At 42.1% G+C, this 21,977-nt stretch overlaps 1 protein-coding gene across 4 annotated transcripts in view; it reads right to left on the bottom strand.

Moving 5' to 3' along the window:
- Positions 1-7,101: 7,101 nt before the first annotated feature.
- The window catches only part of LOC308309304 (C-type lectin domain family 10 member A-like), a 281,075-nt gene continuing 266,199 nt past the window's right edge, over positions 7,102-21,977 (bottom strand). For 2 of the 4 annotated variants that reach the window (XM_080754845.1, XM_080754846.1), the window contains 7 exons: positions 16,454-16,513; positions 15,645-15,810; positions 10,409-10,573; positions 9,252-9,395; positions 7,976-8,118; positions 7,747-7,856; positions 7,102-7,649 (listed from right to left, as the gene is read on the bottom strand). In XM_080754845.1, coding sequence (XP_080610971.1) covers positions 7,520-7,649; positions 7,747-7,856; positions 7,976-8,118; positions 9,252-9,395; positions 10,409-10,573; positions 15,645-15,810 — 858 coding nt within the window. In that variant the 5' untranslated portion in view covers positions 16,454-16,513 and the 3' untranslated portion in view covers positions 7,102-7,519. Of the gene's footprint in view, positions 7,650-7,731; positions 7,857-7,975; positions 8,119-9,251; positions 9,396-10,408; positions 10,574-15,644; positions 15,811-16,453; positions 16,732-21,977 lie in introns of those variants that run through there. The other 2 variants (XM_080754847.1, XM_080754848.1) reach the window with 2 other exon arrangements.

Below are 21,977 nucleotides of genomic sequence, written 5' to 3'. Positions count from 1 at the left end.
TAAATTCAAAACGGCCGTTTTAAACTGGAAATGGCCATATACTAATTTAAATTGAGATGATTTTGATAAAATAAAAAAAAGATAAAATAGGTGGTGTCAACTAAAAAAAAAGACAAGATCATTTCAATCCGTGTATCTAACGTTCAACCTTTAAATCACCTTTTAATTAATTCAAAACATAAAAAAAATGGCCCTTTTTTCAATATTTGAAAAAAAAAAAAAAAAAAAAACGGAAAAACGAATAATGAGTTATTTTTTCAATTTCTAACTTTTGGCGCAGAATCAAAGGTTGAGAAAATGGAAAAAGGCATTTTGGAGCCCTAATTTGTATTTTTCATTTAGTCTATTTTTCATTTTCTCGTTCTGAACGCAACAGGACGTAAATGCTGTGTTTTTTCAAAAATCCATTCAGAATGGAAAAATGAAAATAAGGAAAAAGACTCATTTTCCAAATTATGTTTTTGTGTTTTGAATAGAGAATAGAAAACTCGGATTATGACCTGAGAATCACCATGTATTCATTTATCAATATATTTATTTATGTTGACCGCGTTTTTTCATTAGCTGAGACGGGTAGGGATCGCTCGGTTGTGTAATTGTGGACCGCACGGCATGCCGCCGCCATGGTTCCCGCTTTCTCCGGGGGGTCTGCGTCTCTACGGACCCCCGCCTGTCACCCCACCGTTCAGGGGGTCCCTGAGCCGGCAAGCAGGCCCACAGGAGCCTCCTACGCACTACCGGAGCCTCAAGGACACGGACCAATGTACTGTAGGCTATAAGCTCGCGTCCCCGCACAACGTGCGCTGCCGCCGAGCGTTCCACGGACCACCCGCTTCTCAGGAGGGCTCGTGGGGGTCCCTGGCCTCCAACCAACCACCGGGGGTCTGGCACGCAGTTCGCGGACCACCGGCGCCGTTCCACATGAATGGATAATATTAGTAGGCCTACCTGAACAAATTAGGCTACGCGTAAAATTAACCCAAATGAAGCATTGTACAGTACAACTCTCCATCATTTAGCTGACTGCGCTAAATGACGCACGTTGTCACGGAGTGATGTCCGTTTGGGCTGTGTGTGTGTGTGTGTGTGTGTGTGTGTGTGTGTGTGTGTGTGTGTGTGTGTGTGTGTGTGTGTGTGTGTGTGTGTGTGTGTGTGTGTGTGTGTGTGCACGCGCGCACGCGTGCGTGTGTGGCTTATAATCAATCAATCAATCAATCGTTCTGTCTGTCTGTCTGTCTGTACTTAAATGATTTCCTGTGTAAATAGGCTAAGCCGAATAGTCTTCAATCAATCAATCAGTCAGTCAATCAATCAATCAATCAATGTCTGTAGGCCATCCATCCGTCCATCTATCTATTTAGGCAATACAGTAATAATAATCATGATAATAAACGAGTAGGCCTAGTCTTTCATTGGTCAGCAAATATTGGCCTCAGTCCTCACTGGCTATAAGAATGCAACTCCTGGATATCCGAAACGTTTGCTCAGACATATAAAATAAAAGAGGATGCTATCTTTTGTCATTGCTGTGCATGTTTATAAAGAACAGATCTTGGACAGTGTAATAAATCTGTTCCTTTTGCGCATGAACACGTCCTAAATAATCTATGTCTGTGACTGTCTGTCTGTCTGTCTGTCTGTCTGTCTGTCTGTCTGTCTGCCTGCCTGCCTGCGCCGGTGGTCCGCGAACTGCGTGCCAGACCCCCGGTGGTTGGTTGGAGGCCAGGGACCCCCACGAGCCCTCCTGAGAAGCGGGTGGTCCGTGGAACGCTCGGCGGCAGCGCACGTTGGGGACGCGAGCGTGTATAGCCTACAGTACATTGGTCCGTGTCCTTGAGGCTCCGGTAGTGCGTAGGAGGCTCCTGTGGGCCTGCTTGCCGGCTCAGGGACCCCCTGAACGGTGGGGTGACAGGCGGGGGTCCGTAGAGACGCAGACCCCCCGGAGAAAGCGGGAACCATGGCGGCGGCATGCCGTGCGGTCCACGATTACACAACCAAGCGATCCCTACCCGTCTCAGCTAATGAAAAAACGTGGTCAACATAAATAAATATATTGATAAATGAATACATGGTGATTCTCAGGTCATAATCCGAGTTTTCTATTCTCTATTCAAAACACAAAAACATAATTTGGAAAATGAGTCTTTTTCCTTATTTTCATTTTTCCATTCTGAATGGATTTTTGAAAAAACACAGCATTTACGTCCTGTAGCGTTCAGAACGAGAAAATGAAAAATAGACTAAATGAAAAATACAAATTAGGGCTCCAAAATGCCTTTTTCCATTTTCTCAACCTTTGATTCTGCGCCAAAAGTTAGAAATTGAAAAAATGACTCATTATTCGTTTTTCCGTTTTTTTTTTTTTTTTTTTCAAATATTGAAAAAAGGGCAATGTTTTAATGTTTTGAATTAATTAAAAGGTGATTTAAAGGTTGAACGACACGGATTCATTTCTGGCATGAAGATAAAATTTAGGCCTATGTAAGTTTTAGACAATATTAAAGGGAAGATTTCAATTGATGATAAAAAGCTTTAAAATCAATTTTGGTGACCAAATAGATAAACCAAATAGATTAACACCTAAAAAGGTTAGAGAGGGACCTCAAATCGTACCAGTTTCGTGGAATGATGACTCAACTAAGAGGAGGGAGAGGTTCAGAAGGGAGATAGATATAGGCTAATAACCGTAAAAACTTTACCTGTGACAGAAGCGCTGTAACAGTTGATCCATAACATGTAGAGATAAATCACCATCCATGATGGAAGTAAGAATATGAGACAAAGCGACCCGCCATCTCTTTTCCTCCCTGAAGAGTTACGATTAAATTTACTGGAATAATACTGAATTAACTTTCGATCTCATCCATCGAGTGTCACAGCGAGCGACTACAGAAAGATCAATTCGTTTAGCAGGTTGTTGATCCGGTCTGCGGAAAGCCTGGTTTGTGGGTTGGAAAGCCTGGTTTGTGGGTTTACAGCGACATCTACTGGCACAACAATGTAATAGCCTAATAGGTCATTCATGGCTGTATGAATTGATTTTTTTTTATTGAAGACTATTAGAAGTTTGCATAGGAAAAGGTACAGTTTCACAAGGTCTACTAAAAGGAGATCCATGAAAAGACTAAGCTTATTTCCACAGGAAACCATTCAAGTATCTCATATAACATTGAATGACAGACGAATAGAAAACAGTATGCATATGTAAAAGAAAAGAAAATGAGAGAACAAAAAAAAGAAAACAGTAAGTCTAAACAAACAGTAAGTATATACAAAGAAGGGGCAGGGGAGGGGAGGGTTGGGCTAGGTTATTTTTTATTTTTTTACCAGTTGCAAACGGCTGCTGCCTGTAAGTGGTTTGTCAGGGCAATTTTAAAGGATGCTAGTGATCCACACTCCTTTATGGCCTTCGGTAAGGCTTTCCACATTTTGGAGGTATAGCAGAAAAAAGAGTTTGACCCTTTGTTGGTTTTGACTCTGGGTTGAAAGTGATCTGTGGCGCTGCCTCTGGTGTTGTAATTATGGACATCGTATTTTGACAGGTACTTGGGTATCATAGTGGTGTAGTGTATCTTGTACACCAGGCCCATTGCAAGTTGCTGTACTCTGTCATCTACTCTGAGCCACCCCACTCTTAACTGGTGAGTAGCGATGAGGTGAGTGATAGGGATGGTTAAGCAGGACCCTAATTAGTTTATTTTGGGCTGTTTGGAGTTTAGTTTTCAGGGCTTGTGGGGCCTCACGATACCATACGTGGACTCCGTAGTCAAAGAGGGGCTGGATTATGCACGGATGATTGATTGATTGAATAATTTATTGGAAGACTAAGAAGTCTACAATTAGAGAATGAAGGACTAAACTGATTTGATCAATGTTGGCCTTTTATCTGTATCTCTCTTATGGTAGATCAATACAGCATGGAATTGTGGACAAACGATAACAAAACATTCTAAGTCCTTGGGTCTGAGGGGCTAAATCTCATCAAATGGTAGTCCGTGGTGGCTCAAATGCCCAATACATAATGGACCTTGATATGAAAAGTGTTGAAAACCACAGATCTAGAGGGTGGTAACCCTAACCCTAACACTCCTTTCTCCTTGTATCACTAACATGTACCTCACCAGTACAACAGTATCAGCACTAAACAGCTAGTGAGCCTGGTGATCCAGACAAAGGCCCAGCATGAGAATGCTTTTATTCTCTTTGCTCTTTTGCACTCTTTTCCCTAATCTTTCTACATCATTATGATGAGTATTACTAGCTTTTTACATTGTTGTATTTGTTCTGCTGTTATTATACATACCGCTGCATTGTCTGAAGGACGCCAAACAAAAATACGGTTTAGTCTTATGTACCTGTACAGAAGATAAAAGTACAACCTTGAACCATCAGTATGAGCAGGACCTCAAGGTGGATAGTATACCTTAGGCCGGGTCTAAACACTAAATGAGGAGAAAACTGAAGATGTACGGTATTATATATATTTGGACCAATGTTTTCTGCAAGACACCCCACCCCGATGAGCTTGGGCTACATCACTGAGGAATCACTGAGGGAACATTGCATGGTGCGTCCATGCAATGTCTTTTTTTGTTATAGTTTTTCTATTTATAGCGAACAAATGTAGACGGCACGCGGAAGCAGGTTGGGTTAGCGCCACAGCCTGTGTCTTCCATGAGGAAGAAGCCCAACAAACCCACGGTTAGACCTTTAGGAGGGCCATTCAAGCCGCAAGCAGAGCCTGCAGCACCACTGTTGGGCCAGGTGGAGCCTGCAGTACCATTGCTGCTCAAGAATCCACCACTCCTGAGTGAAATGTCTGAGAGTCTGGTGCAACGCACAGGTCCTGGTGAGACATACTGTATAGGAGGCGCCCGGACAGGAGTCAATCCACAGACCTTAGTCCTTCCATGCGCCAGATTTCCTCTCCCAGTCTCGGCAGAGTAGTTCCGGAGCGGTGGGGTGAATGGTCCTGTCTTTCCCTAATGGGACTAATCGTGGGTAGCTACTGGGACGTAAGTCGGGACTTGATCAACCCTGGCTGGGTCACCCAAGTGAGGGGCGGGAAATCTCACTCTTTCGACAACGCAACATTTCAACAATGGAGAGTCGGCAGGTTAGCGACTCACCCCACGGAGGTTAGGGTTAGGTTTGGTTGATGAAAAGATGACCTGTAGAAACAGCGAAACGCTCCTGTCCTTCTAAAATAGCTAGAAGACAGACAAGGAGGCAGACAGACAGACAGACAGAGAGACTATAACAAAAAAAACATTGCATGGATGCACCTGGGACGTATCCTCAGTGCTGTAGTCCAAACTCATCAGGGTTTCTGGTCTTGCAACATCATACGCCCAACGATGAAATTAACACTGGAGACAGAGACAAGTTTGATATATACATTTTTTTTTTTTTTAATTATCATTGATCATCGTCATTCAAATAAACCTTTCAGCGATGCACTCACGCTTGTCGAAAAAAAAAAGAAAAAAAGAAAACAGACACTCCATTGGACACACAACAGAGGACTCAAGTTATGGTTGAAATCAAATCAATTGTGTTCACATGAATAGTTTCTGTTATCTACCTGCTGTCTGTGTGAATTGATTGATTATGGCTATTTATGATGTTGTATGTCCCACAAGCTGATGGGTCAGATTGTGGTTCGTTGTTAGTTCTTATTAGTAAGCACATATTATAATTGTTTGTACCTGACTGGCTTTTAGATTAGTATTATTGTTTTTGTACTTGATTGGGTTTTAGATTAGTATTAATGTTTATTGTACTTGATTGGGTGTTAGATTTGATTTTTGTAAAATAGAAAAGCCTCCTGTGGACAGGTGATGAGAAAATTGCTGCCAGAAGAATGACCCTAGCAGGACTGGGGTCCCTAGTTCAAATATTATTTTGGGGGGTCACATCCTGAAAAGGTTGAGAACCACTGTTCTACAGAAAACGTTGCAATAGGCTCAGTGTTGAGATATGTACTGCATTGTGTGTGAAGAGAACACAGCTGTGTGGGGGAAGGCTAATAGAACAAAAAAAAGAAAAAGAAAACACAAAGGAAAGTAAAGAAAAGAAAACGGCATATTGTATTAGTCAATATAGCGCCTTACATACATTTGCAGGGTTGTTGATTTGTTGAAACAAAGGCAGAAAAATGGGGGGAGCGGTTCATTAATATTAACAATTTTTCTTCTTTGTATGCGGAATTGTGGACCATCTACAAAGTCACAACGCAACTCACATTGCGACACATTCACTTTGCAGATTTGCCTCTATTTTTCTTTTTTGATTCATTATGACAAATTGATACATTTTGTCCAAGTCCACGCCTTGACGGTCATAATTAATTTAGCTTAAAGATTAAGTATAAAGAAAAACTGTTGACATTTTAGTCTAGTTTTAGTCATGACAATTATTTTACCCCTTTATTTACCCCTTTATTGGACAAAGATTGCCATGTAATCATAAGTATTGAGCATTTCCTCTAATCCTTTTGATGAAAAAAACTATTTTAGGAATACAGTACAAGACAACACCTGTCCTGGTTATATAACAAATGTCTAGTTCAACCAACTGATCTCAGCACATTACAGTAGTACACTACATACAGTACAGTACAGTACAGTACAGTACAGTACAGTACAGTACAGTACAGTACAGTACAGTACATACAGTACAGTACAGTAAGACAACACCAGGCAGTATAGGGTGTGCCAATATGTCATTCTAGAGTGGCCATTTCTTGGGTCAACACAGCCTTACACAGGTCTTCTGATTGGAGTAAAGCATTAGTTCTATGCAATCAAACAATTGAAACACCTGTGTTTTTACCCAAAAGATGTCCGCTAAGGACTACAATTGCATCACCGTTGGCACACACTATTGACAATGTCCAGTTCATCCAACTGAACCCACAACCAAGTAGCCACAGCCTAACATTACTAAACAACACCTGCAGAAGTTGCAGAACCACCAGTCCATTATAGGTAAATAAGCATGTACCCCCCACACACACACACACACACACACACACACACACACACACACACACACACACACACACACACACACACACACACACACACACACACACACACACACACACACACACACACACACACACACACACATGCACGCTAGCATCGCGTACACGCAAATAAACGCATGCACGCTAGCATCGCGTGCACGCGTGTACACGCGAGTGTCGCATGCAAACGACTGGGCGAGCCCCTTGAGTTTCAGTGTTTGTTTCTACACGCTAGGCTAACAGTAGGCCTACATGGATTTAACATTTTTGTATGGATTCGGTTTGGCTAATTCAGGTACGTGTACACAAAAAACAATAACCATGTGACGGAGAGTCATAATATTTGCTATAATATTTTTGTAACGTGATTATATACTGTATATTCTTTTTGATCTTGTAAAATATTCACTTTAATTGCAACCAATGGTTTAACTTAACACAGAATGCCACAAGTAAGCTGCAGTTTCATTGATGCAGTTAAGAGGTGGATCACATCTCACAGATCCACCTTGCTGCATGTGCTTTTGAGCAAAACTTATTAACCCATGTTCCATCACCGTGCTTGAATATGGCACAGTTCCAGCCAAGAAATTTATCAGCCTGTCCACCGGTCCAGTGCCTGCAGAATAAACATAAATGTCTTTTACCACATCCACTCACATACTGTGAGGTTTAGATGGAATTACAGTAGAAAAACATACAGTATAATGTCTCACTGTATTGTGTCTGTCAGTACGGATCCATCCACCCATTTCCATCCGTCATCCGTGGTCCTTGTCAGACCAATCCAATATTCACCCCCATCGGTCAGACGTTTGATGAATTCCTGATAAATTGTCAATAAGTGAACAATAATTAATTTTGTTTAATGCATGCAAGTCTTGAAGAGAAACGCACACGCACACACACACACACACACACACACACACACACACACACACACACCTGCTCTTCTTCACTGTTGATGATCACCAGATCTGCTCCTGCTGTCTTCTGACATTGCTCTCTGCTCTCCCCCCAGCTCTTCTCTTCAGTAGATCTGTAATAACAGCTGCATCCAAACTTCTGCCATCCACTGGAGCAATTGACTAAACATCAAACAGAGTTTTAGTGGTGGGTTTTCACTGTTCTGACAATCAATTTAACACATATATTATTTACAATAGGGTGTGCCAAATGTAGTTCTAAGAGCGGCCATTTCTTGGGTAAACACAGCCTTACACAGGTGTTCTGATTAGATTATAGCATTAGTTCTATGCAATCAAACAATTGAAACACCTGTGTTTTTACCCAAGAAATGGCCGCTAAGGACTACAGTCCTTAGTGTGCCGGCACACACTTATAGTGTGTGCCGGCACACACTATAAGTACTTGTCAAACCTATACATTTAGTTATTGTATTAAATGTTCTTTCTGCACTTGTGTATTATATTTCATAAACACTAAATGCCCCCACACAGTGTCATCCGATAGATATCTTCTGCTGCTCATCAAATTTCATGACACAAAGCTAAACACTGCCCTCTTGTGTCTCAACATGACATGACAGGAGTCATTTACCTTCATTAATGCCTGCACTGAAACTGTTAAAAGGGATATTTCACTTTCAAGCCCCTTTCCTATTCAAACTCCTTTTGAACAATGATAGATTTATCAAAAACGTAGTTCTGATAACTCATACTGCCCTCCTAATACGTGAGGGCTGTTTTCCAGTTACTCTTTTCATTTGTGTTTTATAATGTTTTTGGAAAATACAATACGGTATAACATTTCTACTACCAAGGTCAGAGAGTCATATTAGTACAGACAGTGCTGTAGAAGTACATTTCATTCATGTCTACGTTTTGTATTTAACAGTATAAACACCACATAATTTCAAATAGCAAAAATAGCAGATCTAGCAAGTTCACCACATTGCAATGTGACATGTTATGAGCTTGTAGATCTGCAGTTTGTTGCTGAATGTTCACCTACGGGCTAAGGCATACCCACAATAGGGAAGCAAGGGTTCATGTGGTTAGGAAAACTGCAAATTTAAAAACTAAAAGAAAGCATTGTTTAATGTGAAAGTGCTGATGAACCAGCAGTGATGAGGGTTTACTTACAGTTTTAATACTACACCCCTGACAATGATAATCATCATCATCATGTTCATAATCATAATAATACTAATACACAAATGAATCAATATTCCTTCAAAAAAGATTGTAACCTCTCTCACCTGCGGCCTCTCTCTTAAACTGGGTTAATTCACGTTCTAATTGCTGTATCTTCAGGGTCAGGTTGTAATATCTAGCCTGGCACTGGTTCCTCTCGAGGGTCATGTTGTCGCAGCGGGTCTGGTCGGATAGAGACTCGGAATTGCCTGAATGGAGCAAAATATATTAGTGTTCACTGTTCATGCTAGCATCAGTGTTGGACAGGACCTGTGAGAAGAGGAAGAAAACTCTGGGCCAGTCAGAGGCGTCAATTGGGTATGGCAAGCTGCCATACCTTGGCTACAGGGGGAAAAAATAAAATGTACTTTTCATTGTGCCTGTTGCTAAGGTATGGCAACATGACTGGTGTTTTGCAAGACACCAGTCATGTTGCCATACCTTAGCCTTTTCTGAACTGACGCCACTAGGGCCAGTGGGCCTCATTCAGCAATGTCATCTTACATTTCTGTTATATTTTCTCTTAACACATGGGATGGCTAATATGTCTGGGAACGTGATAACGATTCCCCCTGTGGGGTACTGCGGCCCCATTATCACGTTCAGGTCAACAGGTGGTTTCATTAATGTATGTAATAGACAATATTATGAGTTTTATATGCTAAAGAGAATTATATGCTAAAGATACATTTTGTTTCACCATGCAGTGTAATTCAATAAGGAGAATATTGTTTTAGATTATCACCTTCTGATTAATGATGAACTATAGAAGCACTATTGAAGAAATGTTATCCAAAATGTTTATAATTTCACCTACAGAACTTTTTGTATGTAATGAAGTTGATGTTTTTCATTTTGCCCATGTATTCAATAACCCAATCAAATTACTCTAAGACACATGTACATTTTATTAAAGGATATTCGCATTTTAACAAACAAAATGCATGGACTGTGTTTTCTCTTATCTCTGTAAGATGCTCTCTTAAAATCTGTTCTTATGTAATACAAAAGCAAAACTAAAAGCAGTGCTCTTCAGAGCACAGGTCTCCACCAGGTCAGCAATGTTATTGTGGCCTCCTGGTCTCAACATAATAAAGTAGGCTACTAGCGAACCACACACTATCAATAGAGAAGCATGGTAAGGTTCTTGTGTGAGACACAAGTGTCATTGTATTGTTGTGAGTGAATGAACATTGACCATTGTTGACCATCTGATACTCACAGTCCACGACCCGGTCTACGGTTCTCACTGTGAATATAGAAAGCAGCAGCGCAAGAATCACTGCACACGTTCTGACGATGTCTCTCTGGATGGCGAGTTCTCTGTGGACGTTGCTCTCTCTCTGGACGTTGAGTTGTCTCAAGAGGAGGAGTTCTCTGGGGGAAGCTGGAGGATAATAAAAGTACAATAGAGTTCAACTTTAATATGATCAGCTTCAATGTTTCATTAGAAAGAAAACAGAGTGAAGATAAATTCAGCCTGAGTGAATACAGTATTCAGTGATTTGGTGCAATGGACTAAAAAAACTATTCATCTTCAATTTCTGCAGAAAAGTCCACATGTATAACAACATGAACTGACAATAAACCTTACAAAAATGTGAGGGAACATTATAGAACCAATAGCCCAGAGGTTAGGGCTCAAATCCTTACTGCTAGTCTGGGTTAGATTCCCTCTCTGTTTCCTGTCTCTCTAGTCTACATGTACCCAGGACAGACTTACAGCAACTGTATGGCTCGCTAGCGAATGTGGTTGGTTGGTAAATGAAATATTCGAATCTTTTAAAATATGCAATTTTCAATTATTTTGAACATAACATAAAGGAATATTAGCATAGTTCTGAGTGGACCTGCAAACCCATGAGAGCTGAGAAAATTGACAAGTTTTGAAATATCAACTCCTTTTGGACGGTTCCTCGCATGGTTTGATAATCTAACCTGGCAAATGTACTGTATAGCAGCCTATCAAGAGTAATACATCATTTATTTGCATGATACGATATTTCGTATTTGTGGCCTATATTACAGTTGAAACGTTTAAAGCGTTCTAATCCAGAGTATGTGTAAATTGTAGTCATGAATAATGTTTTACATCATAAGAGCACCTCAATTAGACAGACATCTTCTAACCATAATCATCACATCAGAACTGACATCACACAGAGAGCTCAGTGGAAGTGAGGTGCTTGCATTTGAACCAATACACACACACACACACACACACACACACACACACACACACACACACACACACACACACACACACACACACACACACACACACACACACACACACACACACACACACACACACACACACACACACACACACACACACACACACACACACACACACACACACACACACACACACACACACACAGGAAGGAAGGAGGAAGTGCCTTTGTCTCTCTGTGCCAGGCTGCCTTGCAGCGACTGTCACTGGTTGCCCCTAGTTACGGACACAAGAGCCTAGTCCTGTCACAATTATTACAAAACCGTCTGATCGCAATTATTTGAGATAATTACAATTATTTAAGATAATTGCAATTATTTGAGATAATTGCAATTATTTTGCATAATTGTTTGCTTGTTGAATAAAGTTTATATATTTTTCAAACATTTTACAAAAATTGTGGAAATAAGCAGATGAATGAACTTGAAGCTAGTTCCACAGTTTGTTTAACATTTTTAAAGTATTACATAGAAAGTTATGAAATATGTAAGTATTTTTTATATTTAAGTTAATTGTCATAATATCCATTTTGCCCTGTAGATTTTTTGTTTATGCCCCTACAGATTTTCTTTAATTTAAACGTTTCAACGTTCAACGCAAAATAATTTAAATCGTTAATCATACATTTTGGAGTGAACATTAATCATCAATTAAAATGTCAGGACTGTGACAGCCCTATGCACGCCCAGGCATTTTAGAATGTCTCTCCAGCACAGATACTCCACCACAACCATAACTGAAGCTGAAATGCATGCAAGAATACAGACATGAGCGAGAAGAATACCACTTTATGGTACTTATCACTACATAACTTACACATGCTGTACATGAGAAAGGACTGCAATGGAAATAAGCCATTGGCTTTTTAGCATTTTATCCTTTTCATATATGTATGTAATTGTTGTCTCCACCAGCCGAAGGCTTGGGGGAGAGTATGTTTTCCCCTTCGTCCGTCCGTCCGTCCGTCCGTCCGTCCGTCCGTGCGTGCGTCCGTCCGTCCGTCCGTCCGTGTGTCCGTCCGTGTGTCCTCACAGTTTGTGTGCAGCTAATCTCAGTCGCCGTTGGCCCGGTCGCTGCCAAAGTGAGCACACACATTCCCTGGATGCCAATCTAGAACCTCTGCCTTAAATTTTTCAAATGGGCCTTTTCTAGCGCCACCTAGTGGCCGATGTTCACAAAACACATTTCTGTGCACTACTCTTACAGATTTTGTCAAAAAATCCTACAAATCGGTAGGCAGCATCTCGACAGTCATGTGATCGACACAGATCTGTCCGATTTTGCATATTCCATCCGGATTGGCTAAGATTGGCTTCCAAAGTTTGTAGGATTGAGCCATTTTGAACAAAATGCCTCAAATCCCAAACGCAAAGTGCAATTATCATGAAATCGCGCACACACGTTCCCACTAGGCCGAGGAAGAAAAGCCACTTAATTTTTTTTAAATCAGCCTCATGGTGGCGCTATAACAGGCCGATTTGTGGTTTTACCTATAACTCCACCGATTAGTTTCAAACTTTGTAAGCGCACTCCCTAGAGGCTAAGGATAAACCTTTGCCCTGCATTTTTCACACCAGCCTTTTATAGCGCCACCTTTGGACCGACTTATGTAAAACACATTTTTGGATATTACTCCTTGAGATTTTATCCAAAAATCACGCAAATCGGTACACAGTATCTCTATAGTCATGTGATCAAGTCCGATCCGTCTGATATTTCATATTCCATCCTGATTGGCTAATATTAGCTTCCAAAGTTTGCAGGATTGCTCCGTTTTTGAACAAAATGCTTCAAATCATCAACGCAGCTTGCGATTACCGTGAAATTTGCCACACATATTCCCACTAGGTCAAGGAACAAAAGCTACCTTTTTTCACATTGGCCTGTTATAGCGCCACCAGCAGGTAGCCTTTAGCAAAACAAATTTTTGGAACACAATGCTTCAAATCATGCATGCAGCGTCCGATTTCCATGAAAGATCTATGGTGAAGAACATATGCCACCCTTTTTACATTGGCCTATTATACAGTAGCACCACCAGGACACACGAGACCTGTGCTCGGAAGAGCACTGCTTCTAGTTTTATTTGTGTTCATTATCAATAAAGAGGTCAAAGTAAATATTAGCCCGAGGTGGGCGTAGCCTCTATATACACGATGATTTGATTATCAAAGTTAAATCCAAAAGTATATAATTAATTTAATATATCAATCAATATTGATATAGTGCCCAATGGGTAGAGCTCGACTCTTAACAACAATTTGCCCAACCATTTTGAAAAACAGGATTCTTCAATAGTAACAAATTAACAGTTAAAAAAGGAGAAAGAATAGAAAAAGTAATTAACAATAGCATATTTTCTCAAATCCAAAACAATTTTAACTAAAGATTATTGCGTGGAATGGCTAAATTCCTCAAAAGACTCCCCCCAAAATATTATTTTATATCAAATATATGTTTTTATATTGCCAGGTTGCCAACTGTAGTCTACACTGTATTATACAGTGGGCCTACATGTGTCTATGTTATACAGTAACCAATCTAGGTATCTATTGTAGGTGATAATAATAATTGAATCATGCTTATATTCCATCCATTCCTTCAGTTTTGAATGTACAATTTAAAATGGCAATACATATAATAACCCTATCAATTTATCCAGTATAATAATCCATACATTTGAACCCTTGCTTAATTCTGTTCAGCTCAAAAACAAACTCTGCAAGATAAATACATGTGCATTGATAAAGCGTCTTGATCCAAAGCGCTTTACAGTGTGCATTATATTCACCCATGCACACACACACATGAACACACTGACAGCAGAGGACACCATGCAAGGCCCCAACCTGCTCATCGGGAGCAGTTGTGGGTTCAGTGTCTTGCTCAAGGACACTTTGACACTAAACTCAGGGGTGGCCCTCGATCAAACTGGGAAACGTAAGTTTCCCAGGCAGCCGCTCTACCTCCTGTATGGAGACACTGCTGACCTATAGATATGACCAGTGCAGTGAGCCGGACATTGTCATGGACTATAGTTCTGTGCTGTGCAGTTATACAAACTTCTTAAATAAAACTCCAACAACACACACGACAACAAGGTTCTGTGTGAAAGCTGTCAATACTCAGAATGGTCAAGAACAGCATACATAATTTCTCTCCTTACGTGAATATCTCTCTTGCCAAAATAGTTGCTGTCCGCCCTGCTCTCGTTCAACGCAAAAGGCTAGGTTAGGTTGTTTTGTTTTATCCTCCTCCTGAAAGTCTGGTTTTAGTCAAGAAAGAAAATGTTCAACTCAAAAGTCTTGATAGCAGGCTGACCCAAAAGGCACAATAACACGAAATGAACATTTCTGAGACATACGTATGTTGGTGTGAACTAGTGTGATCTAGCTAAAGAAGGTTCAGTTGAATGTGTTTTTAAATTCTTAGGGTTTATAAATGGTAACTGGTGTATTTATCCACTTTTATCCAAAGCACTTTACATAGATTGTGCATTACATTAACCTATTCACGCACACATTCATACACCGTCCGATGGCATAGGAAACCATGCAAGGCACCAACCTGCACATCGGGAGCAATCAGGAGTTCAGTCAGTGTCTTGCTCAAGGACACTTCGGCAGTAACTCTGAGGGAGCCCAGGATCAAACTGGGAACCTGCACAGTTTGCCATCCGACCGCTCTACCCCTAAGCCACTCGTTATTCTTTTATTAACTAATATATAGTTATTTAGACATGTGTCTACTGGGACCGGGACTATCTTCCACACTGAAGGTGGAAACCCAACAATCAAATACATGTGTCAGCTGTTGCTATTTAATACAAAATAAATAAATAAATGGAAAGGTAGTAACCTTAACAGAGAAGATACTGTAAACTGGCTTATTTCTCGTTTTGAAAAATGGGAAACCAATAAATGACATGCCTGAGTGGCTGCAGGTTAGTCTCTGTAAATTAAGACCCAAATAGGACATCTACATGATGACAATGGTGGGTGGTTGGTGCTAACTTTGATCCCCGGCCGCTGCAGGCTACAAATAAAGGCTCACAAAAGTCCCCAAAACAACGGATAAAATGTAAATAAAAGGGTATTGTCATAAATTTGACATGATGACGCGTCTCCTGTAGCCAGAACTACTGCTTTAAATATTGTGTGCCAAGCTGCTGTAGTATTGATGTGAGAGGAGACAGAAACATTGTAAGAGTGTTAGTGTGTACCTTGATCCTGTGAGCCAGAGCCTTGCTCTCTCAGACTGTCTGCTCCTTCATGAATGTCCTCCAGGTTCTCCTCCTCTCCTCTCTCCTCCTGCCTCTCCCTCCTGACTCCTCCACCAGACCTCACACGTGTTGATGTGCCTGGCTTGTCAGAAGGATCTGTAGACATCTTAATGAACCACACAAACAAAGCACCTCAAGTTGTTCATTCTAGTTCTATTTTGTGAAGCCTAGCGGCCCTGTTCTGGAGCCCGAAATAATAAGTGAATATAATTTGGTGAAAATAGCAGATCTACAAGCTGACATCCTATTGCAATGCAAAACATTCTGAGCTTGTAGATTGATTATTTATGCCAGGGGTCTTCAACGTTTTCAGGCCAAGGACCCCTTAGTTGAGAGAGAGATGAAGCAGGGACCCCCACAACCTGTTCATAGATTCCATATAGTTTCATCGTTTGACAGCACAATCGTCGGTGTATTTTGGATTCATGTCAATTCGTGTTTTCAGTTATTTAACTACTTGAACTGCATGTCAATACTTAATAAACTTGACCTTTCACTCTGTACTTAGTCTGCTCTTTTCCCCCTCTACACCAAAGCTCATTGTTAAAAATAGCCGATCTACAAGCTCACAATGCCTCGCAGCGCGGCTATTTTTGGCTAAGGTTCTCAGAATACTGACACTAAGGTTCAAGTTGTTAATATAAAAAGGAGTAACTCTGAGGACCCCCTGTTGAAGATCCATGATTTACGCTATTTGATGTACAACACAGTCTTGGATTGAAGTGGTTAGAAAATATTGTCTTACTCACTTTGTCCGATAGCTGTGTTGTCCTACATTGGGCTTCACTGTTGCAGAAAGGTCTCTGACTCTGTCAAACCAAAGCAAGTACTTTTAGACATATGGTACTTGCATGCATGTGCACACAGACCACACCAATTCAGTGCAGGGGGAAAAAACAAACGATAGACCCTTAACCACAGAATGTACGGGCAAACGTGGTGTTGACGTGACAAACAGAGCTGTGGCTTTCAGATGTGTGAAATGCTGGGCGGCAAAACTCAACTGCTGCAAAAAAATAACAAGCAAAATGTTGTTGTGTTCATGATATGTTGTTGTTTATTTATAAGATAATAACTAGCAATCAATATATGATATTAATTGATGTTAAAAATAACAGTAAACATCATAGGTAGTTAATGTGGTCAATAACACCTTTTGTCTCAATGCAGGCAACAGAGTGAGTTAAACACAGCTCCCCCCTTCCTGCTGTTATATTCATTTCCTGCAGCAGAAACACTGTATTGTGGTGAGCAATGAGCATACATCACTTCAGTTATCATCATAGATCAAATTGCATACAGTGTGTTACATGTAGGTCATTGTGTACCTGCACTGACGGCGGATCTCCTAGCCCAAGCTTTATTAAAGTAATTACACAGGATCTGCTTGTGGAAATATATTCAACAGTTAATTCTAAAATATGTATTGTGTACTTTATCCATTCAAACATGTGAATAGCCAAGAACCTAAAGTAATATTTTAACTGACGAGTTCATAAAAAAAAACAATGGGTTCTTAAGTCACATAACCCACCACTGTATTTACTATAAAGCAGTGAGCGAAGAATCTGTGATACAGCACAGCTTTTTCTTTCTCTCTTTCTTTCCTCATTTATAAAACACTATTCAACACTATTATACAGTACTATAATGATCTGGATATGAGTTCATTACAGGGAAGACCCGAGTGGCACTTTTCTTATGCTTCATAATCTTTTTTTCCCCCCATGACAGCAAAGAATCTAACAGACTTTATGAATGCCCTGTAGAACAGAATCATCAAGGACTCATCCACCTGAAACATGGCTATAGCTTCCTTAAACAGAAGAGGCACTGCTGACCATATCTGACACACCATTTCAGTATTTAAAATCTAATTTCAGCATGTGACTATAATAGTGTTTATAAGGCCTCATTCTGTATTCCAAACATGACACTGACATCGGGTGATCACAACTCTAAACCTTTAGATCAGGGGTAGGCAACTTTAGGCACGGGTGCCAACATTGGCACAGGGGAGGGTGATCACACTGGCAGAAGTGTGAGAGAGGATTTTTATTTTAAAAAACAATATTTTTTTAAACGTGGTCAATTAGAGTCTATTGATCGTTATACAAATGTCCTACTATACATTTAGGAACATAAGGAGGCAGGTTCCTAATGATCAGCCAGCCAACCCCAAGCCCTGATCCACCAACCCCTGATCACCCAAGCCACCCCTAGAAATATTTTGACATTTTGACTGATTAACCTACAGTACCAATTGAATTCCAACTCTAGCAAGTTAACACTTTTGGGAGCACATAATGGATGCAATAGTAGTTTTAGCCATGTTCTCAGAGCAGCCTTCACACCTCTCACACCCACCCACACAAGAATTAAATACTGAGAATCTGTGCTTTCTTAGAAGTGTTATATACTGGCATCATACTATGAAGACTTTTGCGTTAAACTGTCCAGTTCCCCACACGCACACACGAGAGAGAGAAAGAGAGAGAGAGAGAGAGAGAGAAAGTGAGAGAAGTGACCGCAGTTTTCCCAGTGAACCTAAGCTCAACGGTGGGGGCGCGGGAGAGCAGACCACACACCACTGACTATTGCCGATGATGGAGATGTTAAATAGCTTCATGTATTGAGAGGCACTCTTGCCGATTTCTTAAGAGACTCATCGCCAAATTGCAAGATATTTAAAAGTTAATTGAGGCCATAATGATAACCTCTTCTTCCCACTATTAGACTAGGATTTATATTGTCTGTGTTAAGCCCTTTGCACACAGGACAGTTGCGTTTTTTTCGTTTGCGGCATGAATAAAACGCATTGGATTTGGTGTGCAAGGCTGTGCGGAATTGGCGCTGCGGATCCAAAAAGGAGTCATAAAAGGAGTGATGAGTTTTTTACCGCATGCGACAAGACGCACGAATCGAACTGGGTTCGATCGAGAAAAAACCGCACGGCGGCAGCCACTCGTCGCACGGCTAATTCGGAGCCGGTGTGCATGAGGTCATAGAGAATCATTGTTTTCTTTAAAAAAAAAAATATTGTCCGTTTTATCCGTGCGGTTAAACGCGCCTGTGTGCAAAGGGCTTTATTGTTACAACCACAATTAGTCACAGTAGGCCTAGGTTAGTGTAGGCTTAGAAGCCTTTTCAGAACTTAATTTAATGTTTTCCCTTTAATGATTTCCTTTATTATCCTCATCTAATCTTGCGCTAATGCACACAACTGTTTTCACTTTTCGCCAGGTTTTAAGGCCTAGTAGGCTTTTCAGAAGTGACACTCGGGTGAAGAGAGGGGCTGAACTGTCAACTGATCACCATCTGGTGGTGAGTTGGTTCCGATGGCGGGGCAAACCTCTGGACAGACCCGGCAAACCCAAGCGGGTAGTGCGGGTGAACTGGGAACGTCTGGAGGAGAACTCTGTCCGGGAGGAATTTAACTCTCACCTCCGGCGGGACTTCTCTGACATCCCTGTGGAGGTTGGGGACATGGAACAGGAATGGGCCATGTTCAAAGCCTCTATGGCTTCGGCTGCAGCTGTGAGCTGTGGTCTGAAGGTCTTAGGTGCCTCAAGGGGCGGTAACCCTCGAACACCCTGGTGGACAGCGGTGGTCAGGGAAGCCGTCCAACTGAAGAAGGAGTCCTATCGGGATATGTTATCCCAAGGGACTCCGGAGGCAGTTGCAAGGTACCGACAGGCCCGAAGGGCTAAGCAGCGGGTGTGGGAGGAGTTCGGGGAGTCCATGGAGAAGGACTTTCGGGCGGCACCAAAGTTGTTCTGGAAGACCATACGACACCTCAGGAGGGGAAAGCGAGGAACCATCCAAGCTCTGTACAGCAAGGATGGGGATCTGCTAACTTCAAATGAGGAAGTCATAGGGCGTTGGAAGGAACACTTTGAGGAACTCCTAAACCCAATCACACCAGACCCATTCTCCCTGACAGGAGCAGAGCCTGAGGATGATGGAGGGTTGACGTCAATCTCCGGGAAGGAAGTCACTGAGGTAGTTAAACAACTCCACAGTGGCAAAGCCCCGGGGGTTGATGAGATTCGTCCAGAAATGCTGAAGGCTCTGGATGTTGAGGGGCTGTCTTGGTTGATACGTCTTTTCAACATTGCGTGGAAGTCTGGGCCGAGGGAGTGGCAGACCGGGGTGGTGGTTCCACTTTTTAAAAAGGGAGACCAGAGGGTGTGTGCCAATTATAGAGGTATCACATTGCTCAGCCTCCCCGGGAAAGTTTACGCCAAGGTACTGGAAAGGAGGGTCCGGCCGATAGTCGAACCTCAGATACGAGAGGAACAATGTGGATTCCGTCCTGGTCGTGGAACAACTGACCAGCTCTTCACTCTGGCAGGGATCCTGGAGAAGGCCTGGGAGTATGCATATCCGGTCTACATGTGTTTTGTGGATTTGGAGAAGGCATATGACCGGGTCCCCCGGGAGGTTCTGTGGGAGGTGTTGCGGGAATATGGAGTGAGGGGATCCTTGTTGAGGGCCATCCAATCTCTGTATGCCCAAAGCGAGAGCTGTGTCCGTGTGCTCGGTAATAAGTCAGATTCTTTTCCGGTGGGGGTTGGCCTCCGCCAGGGCTGCGCCTTGTCACCTATCCTGTTTGTGATTTTCATGGACAGGATCTCGAGGCGAAGTGGTGGTGGAGAAGGTATAAGGCTTGGTGAGCTAAAGGTTGAGTCACTGCTTTTTGCGGATGACTTGGTTCTGATGGCACCATCGGTCCAAGACGTTCAGCTCTCACTGGATCGGTTCGCAGCCGAGTGTACATCGGCCGGAATGAGGATCAGCATCTCTAAGTCTGAGGCCATGGTTCTCAGCAGGGAACCGATGGATTGTGCAGTCCAAGTAGGGAATGAGACGTTACCCCAGGTGAAGGAGTTTAAGTATCTCGGGGTCTTGTTCACAAGTGAGAGAAAGGGGAAGACGGAGAAGGAGATCAGCCGGAGAATCGGAGCAGCAGGAGCGGTTTTGCAGTCGCTTAATCGCACTGTTGTGAAGAAAAAAAGAGTTGAGCCGTAAGGCAAAGCTCTCTGTCTTTCGAGCAATCTTCGTTCCCACTCTCACCTATGGTCATGAAGTGTGGGTCATGACCGAAAGTATAAGGTCTCGGGTACAAGCGGCCGAAATGAGTTTTCTCAGAAGGGTGGCTGGTATCTCCCTTAGAGATAGGGTGAGAAGTTCAATCACCCGCGAGAGACTTGGAGTAGAACCGCTGCTCCTTAACTTGGAAAGGAGTCAGCTTAGGTGGTTCGGGCATTTAGTACGGATGCCCCCCGAGCGCCTTCCTAGGAAGGTCCTCGATGCACGTCCCACTGGGAGGAGACCCCGTGGCAGACCTAAGACCAGATGGAAGGATTATATCTCCAGACTGGCCTGGAAACGCCTTGGTATACTCCCAGAGGGAGTGGAGGAAGTTGCGCAGGATAAGGAAATCTGGAAGTCTCAGTTGGAGCGGTTACCCCCGCGACCCGATTCCGGATAAGCGGTTGAAGATGGATGGATGGATGAATTGAATGTTTTCCATTTAATGATTTCCTTTATCGTCATCTTGCGCTAATGCACGCAACTGTTTTCACAAGGTTTTAAGGTCTTATTTTAGTTGTTTCTCATAAGCTCGCGACCCTCCTTGCCCATCGGCCCCCACCGTTGCGCTTAGGTTCACAGGGAAAACTGCGGTCGCGTGAGAGAGAAACAGGATGTTTGCTTTTTTGACCGCAGGACACAGAGACTGCAGTATGTCTTTATATCTTTGAGATCATTTTACAGAAAATCATAAGCTGTTGTACTCTTTATCTGCAAATGCTTGCTGAATCAATATTCATCGATCTTAGTAATACATTTCAAAAGTCTCGAAAGCTACTTTATGTGCATCGTGGTTATATATGTCAACTAGTAAATGTTTTACTTTAATACTGTCTTCTACAGTATATTGTGGTCAATGGAAAACAGAGCATCTTTAGACATGCTGTGCACATGGATCAAACATATTGTGCACAGACATTGTGACGGTGCAACCTCTGTAAGTGCAGCCATGGATGAATTAAGAGAAGTGGATGAGAGATAAAAACCCTGGCCACCCATTCTTTTCAATTTAATCACTCAGTGCAGCTGTAAGAGGGGGGCAGAGTGGTCTGAGAGATACAAGAGAGAACAGGAAACAGGAACACACACACACACACACACACACACACACACACACACACACACACACACACACACACACACACACACACACACACACACACACACACACACACACAC

The sequence above is a fragment of the Nannobrachium achirus genome, assembly GCF_963921795.1.
Source record: "Nannobrachium achirus genome assembly, chromosome: 24".
In the NCBI taxonomy this organism is placed as follows: Eukaryota; Metazoa; Chordata; class Actinopteri; order Myctophiformes; family Myctophidae; genus Nannobrachium; species Nannobrachium achirus.
The sequence above is the reverse complement of the archived record's forward strand: the minus strand, read 5'-3'. Positions and strand labels throughout refer to the sequence as shown.